This window comes from Tachypleus tridentatus, chromosome 13 (genome assembly GCF_004210375.1).
Source record: "Tachypleus tridentatus isolate NWPU-2018 chromosome 13, ASM421037v1, whole genome shotgun sequence".
In the NCBI taxonomy this organism is placed as follows: Eukaryota; Metazoa; Arthropoda; class Merostomata; order Xiphosura; family Limulidae; genus Tachypleus; species Tachypleus tridentatus.
In genome coordinates this window covers 152,830,496-152,856,969 of record NC_134837.1, presented here as the reverse complement: position 1 = coordinate 152,856,969, position 26,474 = coordinate 152,830,496, and the positions used below count along the sequence as shown (strand labels likewise).

Sequence of the window (26,474 nt, the reverse complement as noted above, 5' to 3'; positions counted from 1 at the left end):
ATGAGCAACAAAACAAGACAACACTTAGGACGGTTAAGGAAGAAGTTTGAAACCTTGAGTTTTGGGGACACACATCTACATTTCTAATATTCCTTACCTTCTCTGTCACACCATCAGGTGTGTAATGGTTATCTTTCTGTACGTAGGATTCATTTACTCGTAAACAGATCATACACTTGGACTTTTCGACTCCAGCTTTCCAGACTATATCCGCCAAGGCAAAGCGAAGTGCTTCATTTTGTTTTTCCATGGACGGGTAAAGAATAACCCTGAAACAAACCCAGTTTGAGAAAATATAATATAATTACTTAACGTGAAACTACAGTACATATTATTGTTTCCATGAAACAAACCCAGTTTGGTGAAAGATAATATAATTACTTAACGCGAAAGTAGAGTACACATTGTTATTCCTGAAGCAGGAAAAACAAGAACCCTAAAGATTTTATAATTACGTAATTTGACACTAAAATATACATTAAAAGTATTTCACCGTTTCGTCTTTTCGCAGATAATTCTTGAAAGGCTTTAAAGCTTCTTCGAGAACTCAAATGTATACTTTCATGATAATTTAAATAAATCTGTTTTTTATCGATATTAATAAATCTTTAATATTAAACACTCACACGTAACTTAACTGTTAACACGTGCATTTCAACAGGTAATTTTAATACTTCTGCTGGAAATTAAGATTCAGAACAACGTCTAGAGGAAAAAATATTTCCTTTCTTCAAATTGAAAAGTAAAGTAAAACTTAGGTATATGTTTTACGTTCATTTTGTTATAGGATTTAATGGCCATAAAGGCTTGATACTGTTATCAGTAATTATTAAAGTTAAGCTGTCAGACAAACCTGATGTTTGAGTGATTGATAGTTTAAAATGTTTTATTTTAGAACATAAAGTATAAAATCTCTCATTCTTATGACGAGAATTCATTTATTATTCGATTAAGTTATATTGTACAAAAACAAATTAAAGTTATCGACAAACGTTGTTACCAGTATTAACATATACTATCCAAGGTTTTAACGTTCGAATAAAAACCCTTTCGAATTAAAATACTTTTTTCTACGTTGTGAGCGACAAACATCGTTGTACGAGCTATATAATAGGAAATATTTGAAATGAGAAATCATCTCTGATTATAGTCTCTCGCTAGTACAGCAGAAAGTCTACAGATTTACAAAGCTAAAATCAGAGGTTCAATTCCCCTCTGTGGGCTCAGCAGATAGCCTGATGTGGCTTTGCTATAAGAAAAAACACAAACACTCTGATTATATATTGTGAAGAACGGCGTGAATTTCATCTTCTTATTTTTTATCAAACGTCTAGAACATTTGATACGTTCTAAAATTAAAGCTACTCATATACTGGCAACATTATTAATTCCTTCTGTAGAATCTAAGGTCTCTGAAACGACATCAACTTTACTTACATACACTGAAGTACACATAGAAGTGAACATGGACTAAGTACATTGAATTGAACGTTAATAAAATAAAGATACGTTTTTCGCCTTCTATAAAACATACCTTTCATTAGCGGAAACCTTACGTGTATTTTTCTTACTGACGGTTGGAAACAACAGATTCTTCAAAATATACGCTTGAACGCACATTAAGATCGGTTTGACGCTGTTCTGAAACATACAGAAAACGCACATAAATTGTGCACTTAAAAAAACCGAGATACGAATACACATACGTTCATATTCTAAGTGTACTACTGAAACACTTGTGAACAAAGTGTATAGGAAAAGGTACAAGTAATCAGAAGAAAATGCTTATTAAGAATAGGATGTGTAAAAATTAGCTTCCCATATAGGAGTGGCTCAGCGTGGCCAGGTGATTATAGTCCTCGCCTCGTAATCTGAAGATCTCGGGTTTGAATCATCATCACACCAAACATACGCGCCCTTTCAGCCATGGGGGCGTTATATGTCACGGTCAATCTTTGGTAAAAAAAAGTAGCCCAAGAGTTGGCGGTGGGTGGTGATGACTTCCCTCTAGTTTTACACTTTTAAATTAGGGAAGGTAGATAGCCTTGTGTAGTTTTTGTTGTTCTTTTGCGTAAACATTCAAAACAAAGAAACATCATATGGGAAAACGTATCAGGCACTTTAAAGTCACAAATATTCCAGGTGATGTTCGGGTGAGGGAATACTAACTTGAAAATAAAAAGTTCATAAATAAGACATTTTATGTTGAATGGTAATTGCGTTGTAAATTTAGCTACAACTAAATCATCTTACTGAATATATACGTTGCAAAACCGTTGATAACGTAATCATGATTCCTGAACAAAATACTGAAAAAATAACAATATTATAGCTTGAGCATATTTATAATACTATTTTCCATTTCATCTGGGCCTGACATGGTCTATTGGTTAAAGTGCTCGGACTTTGAATATGAGAATTTAATTTCGCTGTCAGTTTTTATAAAACACACTCCGCATCCCAGGATCGTCAGGTGGTCTTTGCGATTTTGTACAACAAAGTTTTCAAACTAGTAATAAGTCATGAACAAGTGTTTTTATATTATTCATTGATACGTGGAGCTATGACAGTTACGATGTTTCATACATTTAAATACAAATATATTTTATATAAACTGTAAAATGTCATGACAAACTGAATCAAAAATTACTCTAATTAATCATTACTCTTAAAAAAACTGTGAACATTGTTTAAAGGAACAGAATGAACTTAAACAGAAATATGTTTGTTATGTACACTCATGGACGAAAAAAACGAATACAATAAATATAAAATTATAGCAGAATATCTCATTAATAAGGATTAAAAAATACACATTGATATTCCGTTAAGGATCAGAATAGAAGTACACAAGTATATCTATACATACCTTAGGAGCCACAAGTCCGTAAGAGAAAACAGAATTTGGTTCTCGAAAGTGGAATGAAGCTTTCAACCATTCATGGCTTCCTACGTGTGTGCAGCTTCCAAACAACGTCTCTCGTAAACCCTGAGCCATAAAGAACATGAAAATATGAAAACCTTCAGTATTAGAAGGTACAAAAATAACAGTCCAATCAACTTTATCCATTCTAATGGCAGTAAATACAATGGATATAGGTATGTTTTATCTGGATAAATGCAATGGTTATCATTATTTTATCCGATAGCAGGTGCAATAGATATCAGTATCTCGTAGTAAAGTAAATACATTGGACAGTATTCTGTATGGTTGTAAATAAAATTCATATTACTATTCTATCTGGTAATAAATACAATGAATATAATTATACTGTCTGATAGGTAAGTACAATGAATATCAACATTCTATCTAAGTCGATTAGATTCTTGATACGAAGTTCTTTCATTGCCTTTAAAAAAAACCAGAAAAACAGATACGAAGCATTAGATGAATATTATAAGCAGGAAAGTGTTTTAAAATACCACCTAAAAACTGATAACAAATTTAGTGATTTTTTTATCAGGAGCTTCTAGGAAAAATAATACCCTAACAACATTTTAATTTTAGCTTGAAGACAATAAACTATACAGTTAACACATTTTGGGAATTACAATAAGCCAAATGACAGTTATAGTTTGTACACTCTTACATCTACAAATAACTATAAGAAAAACATTATCGTTAAATAAAAAAAACCATGTAGGGCAAGCCACTTAACTTTAAAATAGGAACCAAACAAGACAGGGATGGAGGTGGACATATCACTTGATTCGACTAAGGATAACATGGCAGACTAAACTGTTTCGACTTCACATGGAAAATAACATCCTTGTATTATTGGCTTACCTACTTTGTCTATCGCAAATTTGGTGTTTAAATATAATTCATCATTATATCTTTCCTTCAGTTAACCTTAGAATATTATTATTATGATTATTTAAAAATATAGTAACATTTTACTATTGGAAATTCTTGTTCTATTGGTTTTGCCAATTAATGTAGGGATTTTATTCTCCACAGCTTATGTGATTATTAGCTGATCAAGTGATATGTTTGAATTTGAATTTCGCGCAAAGCTACACGTGGGCTATCTGCGCTAGCCATCCCTAATTTAGCAGTGTAAGACTAGAGGGAAGGCAACTAGTCATCACCACTCATCGCCAATTTCTGGGCTACTCTTTTACCAGCGAATAGTGGGATTGACCGTCACGTTATAACACCCCCACGGCTAAAAGGGCGAGAATGTTTGGTGTGACGGGGATTCGAACCTGCGACCTCGGTTTACGAGTCGATTACCTTAACCACCTGGCCATGCCAGACCCAAGTGATATGTCCACCTGTATCTCTTTCTTCGCTGGTTTCTTTTTTTTTTTAAGTTCAGTATCGGGCGTATACTGCTTTCTTATTTAACAAAAAAGTTTTTCTTATATTTATTTGTTTTTTGTTTTTTTTATTTACAAGATGGCTTATGCGGGCTATTAGATTATAAATTGTATTCTAAAGCTTTAACATTTTTCATGGAATAATAAAAAAATAGGTAGTTAAAGATTGTGAAGACTGTTTTGCTCCATCAAATTATAATAAAATTATAGTTACTGGGTGACTATAATATAAAATTATAGAGCTGGGTGAGCGCTAGGCCTGTTGGAGAAAAATGATAATGAATGAAAATAAGAAATTTTAGTTTTTGCTTCGCGTGTTTTCGAATTTGGGACGCTCTTGATACACCAGAGACAGAGAGTCCATGTCAGGTAGCACTTCATATCTAGCTACCGTTGATCTCTAGAGGAGAAACTCCAGATGGCTTTTGTATTACTTTAATACGGACGTCCGTGTCATCCCTACATAGAGGGCGCTATCGCAGTTTCTGAAATTTCAACTTATGTAAGTTTACCTGTTGATGAATAATGTATTATTTCTAATTATATATATTTTTAAAATTATATTCGAATAAGTGACATAAAAATAAAATATTTCTATTTGTTGTCTCATATGCCTTTTAATGTAATTTTCTTTGTTTCCCTCAGTGAAAATCACATGCAAAATTTTTTGTTTGTTTATTTTAGCACAAAGATACATATTGGACAATAAGCTCTCCAAGAAGATTAAACTCGAAATTCTGGCGTTATAACTTAATACAATTACCAACGAGCCACCGTATTACACATACAAAAAGAAATTAATGACAAATATAAAAGTCTATTTCTCTTTTACTTAATAAAATGTATTTGTCATTGGAATTTATCTAATTCCAAATGTTTTACCAACAGGATTCCTGTTTTTATAATATCATAACAGACGGTACTAGTGAAGTAGGCATCCAAATACCTTTGATTGACCAGGAACGATGAGTGGTCAGTTAAAAACTTGTTCAATGACATAGAAAAGTCTAATCCGTTGGAAAATAGGAAGAATGGGATGGTTGCCGAAATATCAGGAAGACCAACAAGTTTAAGCACATTTTACCTTCTGAATGACCACGTTTTGTTGAAAAACATGCATTTTTATCAATATTTTAAACTCATAATACATTATTACTAGATTATTAGCAACATAACTACTGTCGTATCGCATGAAATGTTTTGTGTAATATATAAACACTAAGCTCAACAACAAGCGTATTCAATTTTATTTTAACAACTGTCGACGTATGTCACTAAAGATTTATAAATAAAGGAACAGATATGACTTCAAAAATAGTTTAATCTTTCACGACTTTCCTTTATATGATCTAAAATAAAACTATTTTATCAGCGAGTGAACCACGAACACTTGCGGTTTCAAGGAAACTTTCTTGCATAGCTATCACTTCGTTGCTTCAACCTAGATTAAAAAATACACCAATCAGAGCACTAGAAATATTCAGCACTTCTGTAACTAGGAAAATATTTGTTTTAAGGCACAGTTTTATACATCTCAATGTAAACTGACGAGATGAATCAGATTTATCTGAAGTAAACTTTTCTGATAGTTTTTATTACAGGAACAAATCATATTAAACATAAATGAATTATCAAGATTTTAAAGCAATAATAAATATCCTGAGACCATTATAAAGGATAACTGTGTATATATATTTTTTCGCTTTTAACAGGTTTATTCAGGGTTGACTGGTTTTGTTTGTGTATTTTCTAGGATCTTGACGTGTACTTTTAACTAATCGTGTAGTATTCAGTGCTAGAGGGTTTCCTTTTACTGGCTTAAAAACAGCTTGAAGACACCACAAAGTAATCAAAGTAATGAACAGGTTGGAAATTTTGCCACGAGTTTTTGTCTTTATCGCAAAGATACAGAAGTAGATATCTTAGCTTTATTCACCGCGGGCAGTGGAACTACGGATTTTAGCTTGGCAAGTCAGTTAGTTTACCACTGTGTTGCTGACTTATATTTTTCTTAGAAAGCTATAATACTAATAAAACTTACGAAGGTTGATAACATTACCAACTGTAGTATGTCGAATACGAGATAAAAATGCATTCTTGATGCAATTCATTTCAGGTAATGGTTATTCTATATACCAAATTTTAATCATTTGTAAATAGTGCTTCCACGAGCCAAGCACCCAGGATTTGGGCTGCAGGACAGACCTTAATATATAACATCATCCCATAATGAGCTAAAGTTCTATTTAATTGTTTTAGGTTGAACTAAATTCCACATAAAGTTTTACAAAAAAAATTCGCAGATTTAGTGATGCTATTGCATGTTTTTTACTTCTATAGCATCATACATGTGGTGTTATGTTGATGACATAACCTTTTCATCTCTTGGCTATGACCAAACACAGTTGTTGTGTTCTTGGTTATTTGTTCTTGTTTACGTTCTTTGATTTCAGAGTAGATACGATCTTGGCGTTAGTGGGATAATTCTCATTACATTGATCAATGGTACTCTATCGCTTCCAGTGCAGCTCATTCACAGTAATACTGGACAGATCGTAGCTGAAACACAGACTTCAATCAACGAATGTGTCATCTAGCCGTTTCTAAAGCTTGCCCTCTAATTTGCAATCTCTCTTTCACTTCTTTGAATGTCATAGACTAACACAGCAGTGTAAGTAAAACTTGATGTCTTCTGTAGAGCTTCTTCATTTAAAAAGTGTGATGTCGCTGTGGATTAGAAACCAAAGACCTGCCAAGTTGAACAGACATCGTTCTTGTACCCTGTTTGAGTACTACAACAATACCTTGCTTTCGTACTTGAATGACCTGTGTCGTTTCTTCGATGTCATGAAATCCAAGAAATCCTCAAAAGTATCGCTAGACATTTCATCTTCATCACTCTCTAATGAAATAGCACAATCAGTCCTTCTTCTATTTTTCTTTGTGTCTTTATTTGCTCTGTATCTATTTGCCACGTGCTTTCCTCGAGAATTTTAACCTCTGGATCTAAATCGTTGTATTCAGACTGATATCGAGGGCATTTCCCACAAGTATCGCACAAACGCACTTTGCACTTACAAGCCATTTTCTTCTTTTAACGTTGCCTTATGAATATAAAATCACTACACTTTCTCACCGAATGTGGATAGTATGTCGATATCTGTTTTGTAAGCAGCCGTGGATCCAACTTTCACAAAGGGTACGGCAATCGTTTGCATTTCGTCTAATCAGGTTTAGGAAAAGGTGTTAGCCAATAAACAAACGATCTGTAAGGACTTGAAAAATTTGATTTTGCAAAATCCTGGGTGCCTGTCCCGTGGAAGCACTGTTGAAATACTGTAACATTACTTGTATTAGTAACAGTTTCCTATGACTAATAATAACCACAGAATTTCTGTTCAAGAAAAACACCCTAAGGAACGAACAAAGAGAAGTTGTTGATGTATAAAATTTTAGTATTTATTAAAAACACCAAGTTCCAGACAAGTATTCTGTTGTAATGGCAGAAGTTTGCCCAGAAAAGCTTCGAAGATTGTGTGATAGAAATAATAGGACTGAGTATTCTTTGGAAGCTGTAAATAACTGAGCTGGATACGTTTTAAACCAGCATAATTTTTATCCAAACTTTAAGGAAAAAAATTGTATGTATACAAGGATGAGACGAATAACTGAGATTAGTAATCGAATACAAATATGAATAGAGACAAATGTATTCGTGAATACTTTGTCAGGTAATATACAATGATGATAAAACAAAAGATGATAAGATTTCAGTAGTTTTGTTTTATGAAACAAACTTTTTAGAAACTGACACAAACAGAATTTGTTAAAATAATAACGTTTCAATAGTTTTATTTTCCAAAATATAATGATATAGTTTTAAAACAAAAAAATGTCTCAAAGGACACTTACAGATATTATAACTGTCCTTTTTTATGATCTTCTGTTTCTCAAGTGTTTTGACAGTGAGACAGTGTTGATTAAGTCTGAGAGTTTTGCCTCCGATGTTAAACAGACACTTAACAAGGGCAATGGTTGCGAAAACATTCAGGTAGCGTTTGGCTAGTACGGATAGGAAAGGAATGTTTTCCATAAATTTTTCAATAGGTTCGGCATGGTCAAGTGGCTAGGGTGCTCGACTCGTAATCCGAGGGGCGTGGGTTCGAGTCTCCCTCACATCAAACATGTTCGTCCTTTCAGCCATGGGGCGTTAGGTGTGACGGTTTATCATTGTAATTCGTCGATAAAAAAGTAGCCCAAGAGTGGGTGATGGGTAATGACGACAAGTTGCGTTTTTTTCTAGTCTTACACTGATAAATTTTGGATAGCCCTCGTGTAGCTTTGCGCGAAATTCCAAACAAACAAAATCTTCTAATAATCTGGAGGGCTGCTTTCTTTAGCAATGCAAGGATAATCGAGGTAGGTGTTAATCTCTGTGTCCGTCGTATCTAAAATGACTTCTTGAAAGCAGCAAAGGTATAAGAGAGATTACCGTAAATTCCGGCGTATAAGTCGACGTGGCGTACAAGTCGAGGTCTATAAGTTTGGCCTAAAAATCATGATTTTGACATGTACCTGCCGTCGACCCCCTTCTCTGGCTCAAATCGCTTGGTCGGAATATTTCAGTCGGCATCAGTATTTAAAAGAAAAACGATGCCAAAAGACAAGTTTCCGCCAGGAGTCGTGGTTCATGTACAAGAAAAAGGATGGATGGACGATAGTGGATGTGTCAAATGGATTAACGAAGTGTGGGCCCGTCGGCCAGGCGCCATGCTTAAACCCAAATCGTTGTTAGTGTGGGACATGTTCAAGTCACATTTAACGGATGCTACGAAAAAAGCATTAAAATCGAAAAAAACAGATATGGCGGTGATTCCAGGTGGATTAACATCTGTACTGCAACCTCTGGATGTATCGTTAAATAAACCATTTAAGGATTCTATGCGCACCAAGTGGAATGAGTGGATGGCATCGGGTCAAAAAACTTACACTGCCGCCGGAAATATGCGTGCTGCATCTTTGCCTACAGTGTGTCAGTGGGTAAAAGATTCCTTGGACACTATTGATCTAAAAAATCGTTGTCAACTCATTCAAAAAATGCTCAATTACGAATGCGATGGACGGTACGGAGGATGATATGTTATGGGAAGAGGATGACGATATCCCCTCATCATCAGTGGAGCATGACATTATTCCAGAAGAGGATCCTTACGATGACCATTTGAATGGTGAGGAATGGGACTTTGTGTTTGATCGATCTCGTGTTGAGTAGGATTACTAGTACTTTACTATTTTATAAATAAATACCTATATGTCATATCATATAATTTTGATTTGCGATGGTTTTCTCGAATCTGAATTTACTAGAATTCATGTCATGAAAAACGTCACCGCCGTATAAATCGAGGATGGATTTTTAAACTTGAAATTTGGTGTTAAATTTTCGACTTATACGCCGGAATTTACGGTACTTCTTTTGCGAGAAGGGTATTTACAATCCTCTATTTGTTGCATGGTTGTAGGATTATTATTATTATTATTGAGGAAACTCCCTTTACTTTTTGCTGAAGGACTCAGACATATAGACCATAAGTCTGGTAAACCACCATTCAGGTTTAAATCTGGGATCTAATGCTTTAGCTAAGCAGACGACACTTTGAGGCTTACACTGAGTCAACCGATCGTGAAGAGGTTTGTTTATTGCAAAGATGAGAATGAAATTACATCCGGACTGCAGAAGTACCAGAGCTAAATGTGAACTGCCTCTTGATTACACTAGAAATACAAAAGCGTATCTCAGTTACATAATATCGAATATAGGTTATAATAAAGATAATAAAAACATATAATAATAATGCTGAGTATAATTCAATACACGAGAAATTTATTTTAACTATAGAATATGGTTTATGTAAAAATATAATACTGTATAAATGAAAATAAAAAAAATATATAGTTTAACACAGTATGATAAATGTGATTAATTTATATAATATTGTTTAATTTAAATAGACTATACTTTATATTAACAAAATAAGAAAGCCTTACCTTCAAATGTGCCAACGTATTGTAAGTGTTTTTTTCCTGAAAGAGAAATAGTTCGCCCACAATATTTAAACTTTGCCTTGATGTGACCAGACTTAGTGGTAAGAAGCACCATGTGTTCCTTTACCACTGAAGACAGTTCAGTAACCATCTCAAAGTCTCTCAAGTGATATTATTGGATTAATAACCACGTAATACAATGTATTTTAAGGTGGTTGTTGAGTACTGACCTGATTTAAACCCCTCGCCACGGTTATCTTTTACTGCGCATGCCTACATTTGATTTTTAATAAGTTCCATTCAAGATTTAATTAAAACACTTTTTCTCACGTTATACTGATTAATATTGTATACAACAAAAGCTAAGAATCCATTTTTAAGAGTATATACGTTTTATTTTCTTACTTTTATAGGCAACATTTTTTTTAAATGCTGAATTTTCCCTATTGTAAGAAATGTGATCTTTTTCTGTAAGCATCCTCTCTTGTCTAATTTAGTCACCATCTCTCCAAGAAAAACAAAATTTAAAGTAAATTATTCATGATAATTCTATAATTACTCAAATCCATCCTCACCCACCTACATATCCTCTGTTTCAGGATTTGTCAACAGTCCTCTCTGACAATCAATATCATATTATTTATAACTAACAGAAAGGGAATGTTTTAATGTATCAAATGAATATTATGTTATGTTGTTTATTATGCAGGAAAACACGAAGCTTGTGCTGAAAAGGAAATTAAAGTGCTACAGATGTAATAACGACAACCTAGAGATCTGATACAGATGTAATAACGACAACCTAGTGATTTGATGAGTACAAATGTTGACATTTACTATTACAATACTATGTATGAAGTAAATCAATCAGCAAATACGAATACTCTGTTTTTTTGATCAAAGTATTTGAACACATGCATGAATACTTCCAAAGTTGTATTCGAACACGAATATTCCATTTCTGGTATACCCACAATTGACAAAGCTACAGTAATTCTCCCCTTCAGTCTTGCTGCTTTCCTTCTTTCGAGATCCAACAATAAATACACCGATCTTCCAGAAAAGTGCAGGCTCTTCCTGTGTGTACGCTAATGTAAAACTGAACCAAGAAAGTGCGTTCATATTCAGAAAATTAATTCGCTTTCTTTGTCCAGAGGACAGTTTCACCTCACGACTTATGTCATCTTCAGTTAACATAATTATGTTAACCCGTTTACACCGGATTCTATATACAATACTGAAACATACTTGTAGACAGAGACACCACCTGTTAGAAAACAAAGGGTCAAAACAACTCTCTGGGTGGACTACGTGTTGCTACCACGATAGCGCGGAAAATACGTAATCAATAATTAAAAAAAAATGTTCCTACGTTATTATAATGTTAGAAAACACATGATGCACCTGCAATATCATATAGGGATATATATTTAATTATTATTTATTATTATTGTAACATGGAATTTAACAGAACAGATTAATTTATTGCAACAGTAAAAATACTTAACTTACTTTGATATGTACGAAAATTCGTTGGTAGATGTCATTTATTGGAAAATAATCTTTTAAATAAAACAGGGAATTTCATATTTAGAAAGGTCAGATTTTCTATAAAAGAACTATTTTCCAGTAGTATCAAACTTATTTTTCATTTATGTAAGATATTATCTACGATAATATAGAGAAATACCACACTGATTATTATATTCATTATATGGTGATTTCAAGAGGGAGAAAGAAAAAAAAGAGATAGTGAAATAAAGTCACCTGTTTTTACTGTAGTTTCCCGTATCTTACCTATGTTGGATATGATTACCTGCGCAATGTATATAAACACTCGTTATAAATAGTGCCAGATATTAATTCAGTAAAAAAATACACTTATAATATTTTTGCTTAAACAGTGCCATAAATTCGTTTAACAAAAACACATGCATGATATTTTAGTGAAAAGCTCTAAAAGCTCATTCAGATAAAAAACACACACAAGATATTTTACTAAGATAGTTCCAGGAATGCTTTTAATAAAGACGCACGAATTAATATTTACTTTACAAAGAAATGTATATTCTCTATTTAATGTGTGTGTTTGTGGGAACAGTGCTCCACAAACACACATAGATACGAGCGGGCAGTGTACAAACATATACACGTATCTTTGTGTTAAACATGCCTTTGTGTTCTCTGAATATTTAAATTCACGTTTGCACCACCCACTAACCACTTAGTGTTCGAGTAACGTGCTAACTTATGCTATCAAACTTTCATAACGAGGAAAGAAGCAACTTACGACAGCAGTTTCCATGGTGATAGGTGTTCCTCCAATAACAGGTTGGTTGATAGCTGTTAGCGGTCGACGCTGTCGTGGGTATAGAACACGATCTGTAAAATATGTTTAATAACACGAGTTAAATAAAAAGCGGGCACATGAGTGACTTGAACGTGTTTACACATAGCAGTGACACGACTCATAATTTACTTTCCAACGCCTGCTATTAAGAAATGATAATCGTATGAATTAGTAAATTAGTATAACCTAATTTCATTAAAGTTTTATATAAGAGGCTAGAACCATAATAGTTTTAATTTTCTAATTGCTAAACAGCTTTATCGCTCTAAGAGAGAAAGTAAGGACTTACCTAGGTCGTTGGGACGCTGGACTCGTAATCTGAAGGTCGCGGGTTCGAATCCCCCTCACATCAAACATGTTTTCCCTTTCAGCCGAGGGGGCGTTATAACGTGATGGTCAATCCCACAATTAGTTGGTAAAAGAGTAGCCCAAAAGTTGGCGGTGGGTGATGATAAGTAGCTGCCTTCCCTCTAGTCTTGCACTTCTGAATTAGGGAGAGCCAGCGCAGATAACCCTCGTGTAGCTTTGCGCGAAATTCAAAAGAAGCAAACATAGACCGACCTAAGTAAAGCTAAATTATTGGTATATATTACTTGATAATTAAATCATTATATATTTATAAACAGACGCATACACTGACTGTTGCTTCCCTGTTAACAACTAAAAGTAAGAAATAAAATTTGGTCTGCGAAATTTTAGGCATTTATAGACTGCCATTTTCTTTATTTAACAATATGAACAACGAAAGTGAATGTAGAAGCAAAATACACAGTGATTAAAATGTCGCCTCTTGGTTTCGTGAGTTGTAATACTAAGCACATGGGTTTGCCCAGGATTACAGAATTCATGCCAGAATGAATTAGATACTGCAGTATCAAATCACTTAAAATGTATGTTCTTTGGTTACGAAAGGTGGTTGTATAAACGAAACTTAAAGAATACCTACCTTCCCTCCTATTTACTTACCAAATTTCTTCATAGAACAACTTAAAGACATTTAACTCGAACCTACAGTATTTGGAAGCTGATATCATGAAAGTTTTGTTTTTTAGCGTTGTCTGATATATTTGAATATTATTTTGGTTTAGAGTTTAGTATATAATTTATCCTTATTTTAAAATATACAAAGAATGGCCCCTTTTTGCCAGCATTTCAACTCACTTCCCATAGCTGCAGGTTGTTCAGGCTTAAGGTCTTCAAGCATCATTCGTGAACGTTGTGGACATTGATTGGCCATATTCTGACAGTTTGCAGTGACCACTCTTCTGTTCTTCAAGTACCAAATTAGGAAATAATACAACAACATACACATTTAAATATATAACTGTTAATTAAAATATTGAACAAAATTGTTACTAAGTGTGAATTGATATTTACAAGAAAACTATTCTCTTTTAAAAAAAGAATTAGTAATATATTTTTCCTTGATAGTACATTACAATCTACAGATGTTAAACTTTCTTTCTGTTTTATTAACTACATGAGTCCCAGGACTATTACCTTACCTTCTAATGGTCACGTTTCGTATTTTCAGGGTTGTTTTACTAATTGACAAGTAATTGCTAATTTTCGTGCACGTTTTATTACTAATGCACAAAAACGTGTTACTATAGTATTAAACAAGAGGCAGTCCTCAATAGACGTATATTAAACAAGAGGCAGTCCTCAATAGACGTAGAACTTGAAACTCTTTTAGACAGGAATAAAAGTATTTTTGAGACTCTTCTTATTAGCGATATTTATTTAGCAATACCAAGCGTGGACAGCGCGCATGCTCAATTCGATTTTATTGCTCATCAGAATTTTTACAAATCTATCCTCAAATTGAAATTCTTTAAGGCAGGGCTAGAGTAAATACATGAATCTAAAGGGTGTGACCTCCTCAGTACAAAATTATAATTTGATCTCATACAGATCCAAAAATGACCGAGTTACGGGATAAAAGTGTGTACTTGAAAAACCCGAAGCTATATCACAGCTACAAATATGTAGCTACGTAAACAAGTTAAACACCTGTAATTGGTCATCATATTTTATCCCTTTCTTTACATTTTGACCTGACATGGCCAGGTGGTTAAAAAGCTCGACTTGTAATCTGAGGATCGTTTGCTCGAATTCCTGTCACACCAAACATGCTTGTCCTTTCAGTCGTGGAGGCTTAATAATGTGCGATCAATTCCACTATTCGTTGGTAAAAGAGTAGCCCAAGAGTTGGCGGTGGGTGGTGATGACTGACTGCCTTCTCTTTAGTCTTACACTGCTAAATTAGGGACGGCTAGCGCAGTTAGTCTTTGTGTAGCTTTGTGCAAAATTCAAAACAAAACAAACCAATAAACATCATTATAGTTACCGAAGTTAATGTAATCTTATCATCTACCCCCCAGTGTCACAGCGGAATATCTCCGGATTTACAATGCTAGAAACTGGGTTTCGACACTTGTGGTGGGTAAAACGCAGAGACCTCAATGCTTAGCTTTATGGTTAAGTTTCAAACAAATTATTATTATTTTATTTCCTCTTTAAGCCCCACCCGTTTTAAATTTTTAAGGTAAAGTTCTACGTTAGTGTGTCAATATTTCACTCTGAACTTCCGTAGGTATCTGAGCACATGAAAACTTTGTGTCCGTGAATTTTCAGATACACAGTGTTTTGACATTTAATTCCTTTCGAGTGGTCATTATTTGATTTCAAGAGTTTTGAAACACGTGATTGTCAGATACGTTCGGTATGGGAAAAGTCCAATAAAACAAGTAATAGACCTATCCTGGAAGAGATAGTGACCGAAAACGAGACATATCATATATTTATAAGACCAGCGTTTATTTGGTTTTATTATATAACTTTAAATGCACCAAAGGTTCCAAACATATTAACTTTTTATATTTTTTGAAAAGTTACTACATCATAGAACAATTTGTTCAATAACAAATTACTACGGAAGCAATGCTAGAATTAATATTAGTTGATATCAGTATTCTTGGTCTGTATTTATTTTAGAAGTCAATCACACCAATTTCTAGTAATAACGAACACATAAAGAAACAAATAATTAATTCATTTTAAAATACGTGTGTGTGTGTGTTTTCTTATAACAAAGTTACATTAAGCTATCTGCTGAGTTCACCGAGGGGAATCGAATCCTTAATTTTAGCGTTGTAAATCCGTAGAATTACTGCTGTACCAGCAGGGGACCATTCTAAAATGTTCTTCAAAATGATTGATTATCCAAATGAAAAATCTGTTATTGGATGGTATATAATTTTTATTAAATACGATGATTGTTTCGCTTTTCACAGATTTGTCTACGGTTATTTATCAAATCAAATCTTGCCTATTAATAGTACCACAAAATGGCTCAGGGGTATTATATGCAGGCTTAGAGCACTAAAAATTAGGTGGTTTTGATACTTGCAGTTAGCATAACCCAGATATTTAACAAACAAATGGCCCAGCATGGCCAGGTGGTTAAGGCACTTGACTAGTAATTTGAAGATCGCAGGTTCGAATCTCCATCACACCAAACATGATCGCCCTTTCAACCGTGGGGGCCCCACTATTCTTTGGTAAAAGAGTAGCCCAAGAGTTGGCGGTGGGTGGTGATGACTAGCTGCCTTCGATCTTGTCTTACACTTGTCTAAATTAGGAACGGCTAGCGTAAATAGCCCTCATGTAGCTTTGCGCGAAATTCAAAAAACAAATTATCTATAGCTTTTGCACAATTCAATTATACTGGAACAATTTATAACACTAGTTTCGTTGGATACACTTATAAGCAACAGCATTTAATTATCTTTCACCCCACATAGTTAAGGTGATAACTTTATTGCGTGCGTGACTGAATATATTTTTCATAAAAAAGACGCCTCTTTTTAATCATATAACTAGCTTCACACTGTGGTTATGAACAAGCCTGTTTATCAGATTATGACATTAGTTTTACCTTGATATTAAACTATAGCATTTTCTTAATGTATGTGTTAGTATTTATCTTATAAAATTCGTCCAACACGAACTATAAACAACGTTATTCAGATGTTTTTTAATATTATAAAAATTTGCTTGAAAGAGCCTTAAATCTATCGATCTGTTTAGAATGATGCAACTCCCTTAGTTATAAACACTGAATATAATGACTTACAGTGCTAAGTCTACTGATATACAACGCTAAAATCGGGGACTCGATCTCCCTCGTTGATCACAGCAGGTAAACGGATGCAATTTTGCGAAAAGAAAAACACGCACACATTATTCATACATTCACAGTAAGGACTGCCTAAGTTCACGTACCAGTTTTTAAAATATAGTGTATTTGAATATATTTTTATAATATCTCTGTGTGACCGCCATAACTCCGAGAGAAAAGAACCTAGAAACCTTACATTTTGTACACATATTAAGTGGCCCCTGAGGGTGTGCACAAGGGTATAATTACGTATCTAGTTTAATGTGGCAAGCTAGCGAAAAACCACATAGAAAAGATGTGATTTCTTGTATTAAAAATAGTGATCACAGACAGACAGACAGACAAGCACATGCGCTAGCGAATCTTCTTAATAAGGCATACTAGTGAAAAACCACGTAGAAAGGACGTGGTTTATTATATAACAAATTCTAATATATAGAAAAGCCAGTGCGTTTCGGTAACAACGAGTTCCAACAGTATCTTTTATGACATGTTGCTTAGCAACAAAACAATATAAATTATATATATTTATATAAACGACTCGTTTGGGTTGAGAAAATTTTTTTTACGTAGGTTCTTTTGTGAACCTGACGATGACCGAAGAAGGTCGAAACGTTGTTCGCTCCTCTACGCAAAAAAAAATTTCTCAACCCAAACGATCCGTTTTTACATATATATTTTTCTCTACCAGTGGGTTTTCTCGACATCATTGATTATATAAATTATACTTTTACGATAAAATTGGTTCAGAATACACCCATTGAAATAGTCAACTGGAATGCATCGAACCCAAGCGAAACCGAATATTTTAGCTAGTATATCAATAAAAGACTCATGGATATTGATGTATTTGTATTTGAATAGCAGGATTTGAAGCTCATACACCAAAACATATCTATCTTGCCATACTTAATCTGAAAGACACCAGTTAATTGTGAACCCCAAGTACAAATATAACACGACTTACCAGACTTTATACTCGCTATTGGACACATATCACAAAATTAATCGCATGCCACTGAAAATATCTCGCATGTTCTTGTAAATAGCAGGCTCATAATATTATAACTAGGTTCAAACAAATATGCAGTTGGTGTGAATGAGATTTGTATTCACTATGAACACTAAGTTTGTTTATTTTTGTTAACGAACAAGTTGTACAAAGAGTAAAATAGAAAGAAGAATAAATATAAATATGTACAGGGTGGCCCAGAATGATTATTCCTGCTTTAAAATGTAATATTTAGATAATTAAGGAAATACAACCAAGCAGTTTTCAACATCTTGTCGCCTAACTCAAATAGTTTTTATTGTTATTTTTTATCACTCCAGTGCAAGAAAATGTTTAATGCAACGAGTTGGTTGGGGAAAGCCAAACATAATTACACTAGACTTTCTTTTTTGATGGTATATTAAAGACATTGTGCATCACTAATCAATAGTAAAAATCCGATGTTGCATCGGATGTGGACTGCACCCGAATATCAGTTAGACGTGCCGGGAGCCACTAATGGTTCAAACGTAGAAGTGTACTGATATGTAAAAAAATAACAAAAACCCTGTTTAAATTGGGTTACAAGATATTGAAAACTCCTTGGTGATATTTCTTCAATTACCTATTTATTAAATTTTGAAATAGGAAAGATAGCTTGTACCACTATGTATAAAAAATATTAGAAAGGCATATACCACTCAAAGTTTGTTTTGAATTTCGTGCAAAGCCACTCGAGGGCTATCTGCGCTAGCTATCCCTACTTTAGTAGTGTAAGACTAGAGGGAAGGCAACTAGTCATCATCACCCACCGCCAACTCTTGGGCTACTCTTTTACCAACGAATAGTGGGATTGACCGTCACATTATAACGCCCCCACGGCTGAAAGGGCGGGCATGTTTGGTGTGACGGGGATTCGAACCCGCGACCCTCAGATAACGAGTCGAGTGCCTTAACCACCTGGCCATTCCGGACTGCCATACAAAGAACAGTAGTTAACATACAGTGACATGCATTCGACGATCAACATTAAGGTATATTCATCACCAAGAATGCGTTCAGCTACTAATATATATATATATACACATGTATTGTCTTTTAGCTGTCGCTACTGGTGACAGAACCTAAAGCTGATATTTTATTTTCAAATAAATTTACTTATACAGTTTTGGTGCAAAACTGATACGAACAAACTAATAGAAGTGGTAAGCTTTTATTCTTGTAAAATTAGCACATCCAGAAAATAAATCAATTGTTTTATCATATAACTGTATTGTTTGTTTTTTTATATCAAAGCCACATCAGGTTATCTGCTTTGTCCACCGAGATCAATCGAACCCTTATTTTAGCGTAGTAAATCCGAAAACCCACCGCTGTCCCACTGGGAAACATACATAAAAATACCTGTAAAATTGTATTAATGACATGATAAAAAACAAACCATAAGTGTTTTAACGAATAATCAAAGTAACAGTCTATATTTCTCAAGCTGGAAATCAGTTCTTGTGTCATGAGGTCACACGTTTATCATGCATTTTCCTTGTCCTTTTATGTGTCTGATGAAAAGCATTTCAGTAATTTCATGTTACAGTAAAAATATTAAGTTATATGCTTAAATACTGATCAGGTGAGCATCATAACAGTAAAAGACAAAAAATGGTGGCAATCAGTCAGTATTTGTGTCTGAAGTGCTGCTCCACATTGGTTATTTTAATGTGTATGTGTGTTTGTGTTTTTCTTATAGCAAAGCCACATCGGGCTATCTGCTCAGCCCACCGAGGGGAAGGTTATTTTAAAGTTAAAATAACAAATTTTCTATTTTCAATAAAATATTATAAAAATCAGTAATGGCACTTAAAATTATTGTTTCAAAACAGATTACAGTTTACGTTTTGTGGTAACCTATGAAGTTTAAAATTTAACCAGGTTAGGAAGGTATTCACTTTACACTTCTAAAATATCTTTCTCCTTTTACGTGCCCACCGCTAGTACAGCGGTATGTCTCCGGATTTACAACGCTAAAATCAGGGGTTCAGTTTCCTTCGGCGGGCTCAGCAGATAGCCCGATGTGGCTTTGCTATAAGATAAAACAAAACACTCCTCTTACGTGGCCCCCCAGTGGCTCAGCGGAATTTCTGTGGACTTACAACGCTAAAAACTGGGTTTCGACACCCGTGGTGGGCAGAGCACAGATAGTCCATTGGGTTGCTTTGTGCTTAATTCAAAACAACAACAAACATTTACGTGATTTTAACACAGGGCTAAGTGGTTATGGTGCTCGACTTGCAATTGAGGGCGCGAGTTTGAATTTTCATCACAGCAAAAATACTCGCGCTTTCAGCCGTGGAGGCTTTGTAATGTGACGGTCAATCCCACTATTCGTTGGTAAAAGAGTAGCCCAAGAGTTGGCGGTGGGAGGCGATGACTAGTTGCCTTTCCTCTGGTCTTGCACTTCTAAATTAGGGACAACTATCGAGGATAGCTTTTGTGTAGCTTTGCGCGTACTTAAAAAACAAACCTTTTTAATCCTGTTTTTTTTCATGGTAGATATTTTCTTGAGATCACCAATAACTGCCAACAGCATAAAATAGTGTAGGCTGGTAGAGATCCTTGTTGAGTAATAAAACTGAAACGGTTATACGCGTGCCAAAAGCTTGGTGTTGTTGCCTCACAGAAATATAGCTAATAAAATGAAAAACAAGAGCGAATCGTTAATATCCGCGGCACGTAAAATTTACTTAGGCAGGTTGATAGTAAAATAATCTATGAAACCTTTCCCCTCATCTTTAATAGCAATATTTTTGTGCGCCAACAATAGCAGTTTTATTACTCATCAGGATTTCTACCATCTACCTTCAAATCAAAATTATTTTAGGCAGAATTAGGATAAAGTAATCTATGAGAATTTGGGCGTAGTAAAATATATTAACCGAAAGAGTTCGTGACCTTCTGAGTCCTAAACTGTAATTAGATTCGGTCAAGAGATGACGGAACTATGAACTAAAAGCTTGTACATGAAAAACACAAACAAAATACAAATTAGAGTCCTTCCATAAGCTGTTACGCCTCAGCTAAAAAGGTCTGAGATTAATTTACTATAATTCTGCCAAAAAGAATTTCAAGAGCCGCGGCTATTGAGGATTCCCTCTTGTTTGATTTACCCATAACTTATTTAAATTTTTTGTATAGAATACCCCCACCTTATAGTGATGTGCTTTATAATGCATAAAGTACTAGGGCTTATCCTTCTGGTATGTAGCTTATTTCTTAGCTTGTGTAAGTTCTTAATTTTTAATCTCACTTCTAATGTCACACTTAGCAGTATAATATTCAATAGACTGGTTCCATCAATTATTGAATTTAAAAATTCATTAACATGTATAAGCAAATTCCAACATTATATATAATTTTTCTGTGTAAAATGAGAGTAAAAAGTCGCAAATTGCAGTTTTACTACGTGCTAATTGCGCATACTCAGTAGTTGCTTGGCCATTTGTAAATTAAAATGAATAGAGAATTATTAGTCTCGACAATATGACAATTAAATGTTATCATTCGTTCCAACGAATATTCTCAACGGTTTAATCTGTTTTTTTGTTTCATTCAATGACAACTTTTTGATCTTGTGAAAAAAGGGTCCTTGAAGTGTTTTTAGCGAGTGGTATATACAGTTTAAATGGAGATACACAAAATAACGTTGAAACGATTAACCCATTAATACAAGCACTAAAATCATCAGCTCAATTTAAAACGTCTTATTTTCTTCTGACAGGTACCTTTATGTGTTATTATTCTGTAACTATTGAAAAGTATATCTTTCTTCAGATAATTTTTCTAAATTTTCGAACATTTGTTTTTCATATAAATAATGAGACATTTGCAAACCATATATGGATATATCGTAAGCTTGCACGAATCCTCTACTTCAGACAAAAATTACATATCAAATCGATATTCCACAAGACTTATGTCTGCTTGGCCCTTTGCATTTATCTACCACCTTGGTGTGAAAGAACAGTTACTCCGAAGAGTGGTAAATAGTCTTGTACCATTAATGGTTTGTTTTCTGTGAATGTGTCAAATGGAAATGATCGTACGTAGGTAATACAAGAATCATAAGATGCAACACTGGAACATTGATATAATTTAAAAGTGAAATATTTTCATTCTACTAAATCTTTCAATATTTAGTATATATATATATATGTATACTGTCTTTATTTATACAGACGTTAAAACCGTACTTTCATATTCCTGCAGTCAGTTAAAGATAGTTTACGAAATAGAATATGTTTAGAAGGTTAGATTTAAACTTCTTTTAATAAGTAAAAATAATTTTATTTGTTCATCTGCGTGTTGTTTTCGTTTCTCACTGTGTCCAAAATTATTTTTTACAATAATATTTCTATCGAATGCTTTTTTGCAGTTGCTTGTAACTATCTATCGGATATCAGTGAGACTGAATACAATGTAGCTATCTATCGGATATCAGTAAGACTGAATACAATGTTCGTATATGTCAATGCAACACATTTCAAATATTATTAATTTTTTTAACATTTCCTTCAGTGTGTCTATAACGTAGACACAGTTACCAGCTTGTGATAGGTAATTTATATACTATTATTTCTTTACAATATTTTCATAAGTTCAAAAAAATCTTAATTGTGAGAGCATAGTGTAGGTATAAACCTCATGTAGCCTAATGATTAATGTACCTAGAGTGTGCACAACGAGAAATCACGGTTTGAGACCCTGTTGCTCAAACAAAAACACAAAAAACGCGATCTTCATTTTACTTTGTTTTTTTTTCTTCTAGCAAAGCCACATTGGGCTATCTGCTGTTCATTTTACTTTAAAGCCATTAATGCGTTATAAGAGTGATATTCAGAACCGACTTTTCAAAAAGAGTAGCCCAGAATTTGGCGATAATTGATTCTGGCTATATGCCTTCCCTCTAGTTCATATGTTCAAAATTAGAAATGGCTGTACACAGACAGCTCTTGTGCAACTTCGGGCGAAATTCTAAAATAAAAACTTCAAACTGTTACTACTCTAATTCCTTAATGAGTTAAACGTTAAAATTAACCTAAACACAATAAGATGTGGCTTTAAAATTTAAAAAAAATCAAAGTGTAGAAAACACTGTTAGTATTTTGCGATTTTTACAGCGGATTTTTTTCTAAATTAGCTTTTCAAACCTAATAGTTATATAAGCAATGATCTTCCTGTGACAAGGGTGCGCAAAAGCAGAGGACCGTAACACTCATGTACACCGTAACCCCTCTAAACATACGGAGTCGTTCATTTTGGTAGTCTAATAACGTTTTTTTCTTTATGTGTGATGTAATGCATGTTTTGATAGGTTATATATATATATTCGTACTACTCTCAGTAACGGAGAACTTTAAATCCTTGCGTATGACACAAAAAGCAGAGGACCGTAACACTCATGTACACCGTAACCCCTCTAAACATACGGAGTCGTTCATTTTGGTAGTCTAATAACGTTTTTTCTTTATGTGTGATGTAATGCATGTTTTGATAGGTTATATATATATATTCGTACTACTCTCAGTAACGGAGAACTTTAAATCCTTGCGTATGACAACACTCTACGATTATTCAAATTTTCAAGTGTAAACAACATGCTTTTATGGCTTGTATTTTACTACGTATTCAGTAATCTCAGCTAGGATAACTCTTTGGCAGTTCACGTTTATTTAGTGGGTTCATCGTTTGGTGATATTTAACTCCATTAAGTGTCGTATTTGTACAAGTATTCATACACACTTAACAAATAGTTCTAGTCTTGGAAGTTAACATTAATTATATTTTGCACGCAAAATTTTTCACGTCCATCTATTGATGAACATAAGAGTTTGTGAGAAAAAAAGTTTCTTCTTAAAAAACAGTGAGTTGTTTTAAGGGACTATAATACATTAATTTTTGAGAAATGAAGCTCACTATAGTTAATGAAGTAGTAGACTTTTTTTTAGAAACTGGCATTTTGTCATTTTTGTAGAACTTCTCGTGGTGTTCAAAAATCATATTTTTTTTGTTTCTCCCTAATCATCTGACAATGATAGCAGATTATTAATAATAAACAATTTTCAGTCACTATTTTACTTAGAATTCAGTGGTAATAATCTATAATGCTACATTATGTACAGCTTAATCAACAGTTGTAGCTAATTGTTTTTTTTATAATACTTACGTCTAGTATCTTTAAAGCAAGTCACATATCTACTTATTTCCGTTTTTGGTCTATTCATGAGTTCTGACTTCTGATATTTCGCTTACTTACTGTTTTTTAAAAGAAACATTATAATAAATTTCCTTATGCTGTGTGTGAGTATTTAAGAATTTATAGCAATTAATATTCATTTTACACACGCTATATTTTTCAGAGATTAACAAGAAATCCATAAAGTATTCTTCAGAATTCACGCTCTGGTTTTTACCGAAACTATAATGTTACACGATGAATTTAAACAAAACGATAACAGAGATATCATAAACACCATTTTCTGTGTGTTCTGTTTTAATCACTTCATTAAACAGCAGTTTATCTCATCTAGAAAACCATAATAGTAAATGAATTTTATGAAGATTTCTATTCTGTTTCTAATACCAATGGAGGTTCAGCATAGCCACATGATTAAGGCAATCGACTCTTAAACTAAGGGTCGCGGGTTCGAATCCCCGTTACACCAAACATGATCGCCCTTTCAACCGTAGGGGCGTTATAATGTGACGGTCAATCCCATTATTCGTTGGGAAAAGAGTAGCCCAAGAGTTGGCGGTGGGTGGTGATGACTAGCTGCCTTCACTCTAGTTTTATACTGTTAAATTAAGGACGGCTAGCGCAGATATCCCTTGTGTAGCTTTGCGCGAAATTCAAAACAAACCAATACCAACAGAGAAAACCATTTTTTTGATGCTATAACTTACAAAGCTATATTAGAAATTCATTAAAAGGTTCTCCAAATTCCAGAATTCTTGAAAGAAGCTAATGAATATTTATTTTCCTTTACACTCCAACAAATCTATAAATTTGGCAGTTAATCAAAATACTTCTGGTTCTCTACTGGAAGATCATTATTGAGATGATTAATTCTATATTGTTTATGAAGAATTAAAGCAGCATATAATATAACTATTATATAATATAACTAATTCCCAGAAATAAAGTACTTTTGTTATGTTCAGCTCGTTTTTTATGATGCAAGTTTTACTAATAAAATTATTTGAAGTTTATGCTTTCTCTTCTTCGCATTTCATGAATAAATGAAACATGCAACGTTTTATCTGTACATAACGACAAGAAATCACTTGTTGAGTTTTGTCTATAGGTAATGATAACAACAAGAAATCACTTGGTTGAGTTTTGTCTAGAGGTAATGATAACAACAACAAATCACTTGATTAGGTTTTGTATATAGGTAATGATGACAACAACAAATCATTTGGTTAGGTTTTATATATAGGTAATGATAACAATAAAACACTTGGTTAGGTTTTATCTATAGGTAATGATAACAGCAACAAATCACTTGTTCAGGTTTTATCTATAGGCAATGATAACAACAACAAATCATTTGTTCAGGTTTTATCTTTAGGTAATGATAACAGCAACAAATCACTTGTTTAGGTTTTATCTATAGGTAATAATAACAACAACAGATCACTGACGTGTTTTACGTTTTTCTGACTGTTTCTCCATATTGCTTTAAAATACATTGAAACTGGAGAATCAGACAGAATGTGTATTTCCTCTGACACTTTGAAAGTGAAAAAAACACATTGTTAAAAGTTACATTATTTGTTTCCTTTATTTTTGTTAATGTTGAGCCCTTTTTAATCTTTATTTGCCTATTTGAAAATTGCTATGAAAGGAAGTATTTTATTAAAATATCTGAAACTAAAGATTCTTTTCATCAGCAATGCTGAAAGTCACTTACCTGTATAGATTGTGGAGAAGTAAAACGTGATCAACGACACATCTTCACGTAATTGCTAACACTACACTCCCAGCAGGGGTCTCGATAGTACATTTGTATCACACTCTCTGGTACCAAATGAAGTTCTCGCTGTGTAGTCCGTTTCCAGAACACTAAGACCTTCGGCCTGTGTTCTGCTATAAAGCCTCTCCGTTATGGAAACACCTGTATTCACATAACATTCATCATGAACAATTTCCATTCCCTAGTGCCAATAGCAATAGCTCACTCTGTTGTCATGACGACCAACGATTGTTTGGTTTGAGCTGTTCTAGCTGACCATGGCTGTTATAGGCCTAACACAATGGGTGGCTTGACTGAAGTGCTTTTGTAACTTCGAAGTTGTTTCCAACTTCCAAGTGACGTATTGAAGCTCACTGATTGATAATTTTTAGGTTACAAAAATGGTATAAAACTTAAAAATAAGATAAGTAAATTTCGATGAAATTATAAAACATTTTATGAATGAGAACATGATATTTTTATAAGTTTCTAACTTAAGAATATAACTACGTAAATAGCTTCAAAATATGCTTTTTAACTCAATTTTACTTACGTTTTAGCAATAACAATTTTATA

General features: G+C 33.7%; 1 protein-coding gene across 3 annotated transcripts in view; it reads right to left on the bottom strand.

Moving 5' to 3' along the window:
- The window catches only part of LOC143238929 (inactive ubiquitin carboxyl-terminal hydrolase MINDY-4B-like), a 42,041-nt gene extending 16,005 nt beyond the window's left edge, over positions 1-26,036 (bottom strand). For 2 of the 3 annotated variants that reach the window (XM_076479581.1, XM_076479583.1), the window contains exons 1-6: positions 25,857-26,036; positions 13,880-13,988; positions 12,659-12,750; positions 2,870-2,989; positions 1,535-1,641; positions 98-269 (exon numbers count right to left, since the gene is read on the bottom strand). In XM_076479581.1, coding sequence (XP_076335696.1) covers positions 98-269; positions 1,535-1,641; positions 2,870-2,989; positions 12,659-12,750; positions 13,880-13,955 — 567 coding nt within the window. In that variant the 5' untranslated portion in view covers positions 13,956-13,988; positions 25,857-26,036. The remainder of the gene's footprint in view (positions 1-97; positions 270-1,534; positions 1,642-2,869; positions 2,990-12,658; positions 12,751-13,879; positions 13,989-25,856) is intronic. The other variant, XM_076479582.1, reaches the window with a different exon arrangement.
- Positions 26,037-26,474: the final 438 nt, after the last annotated feature.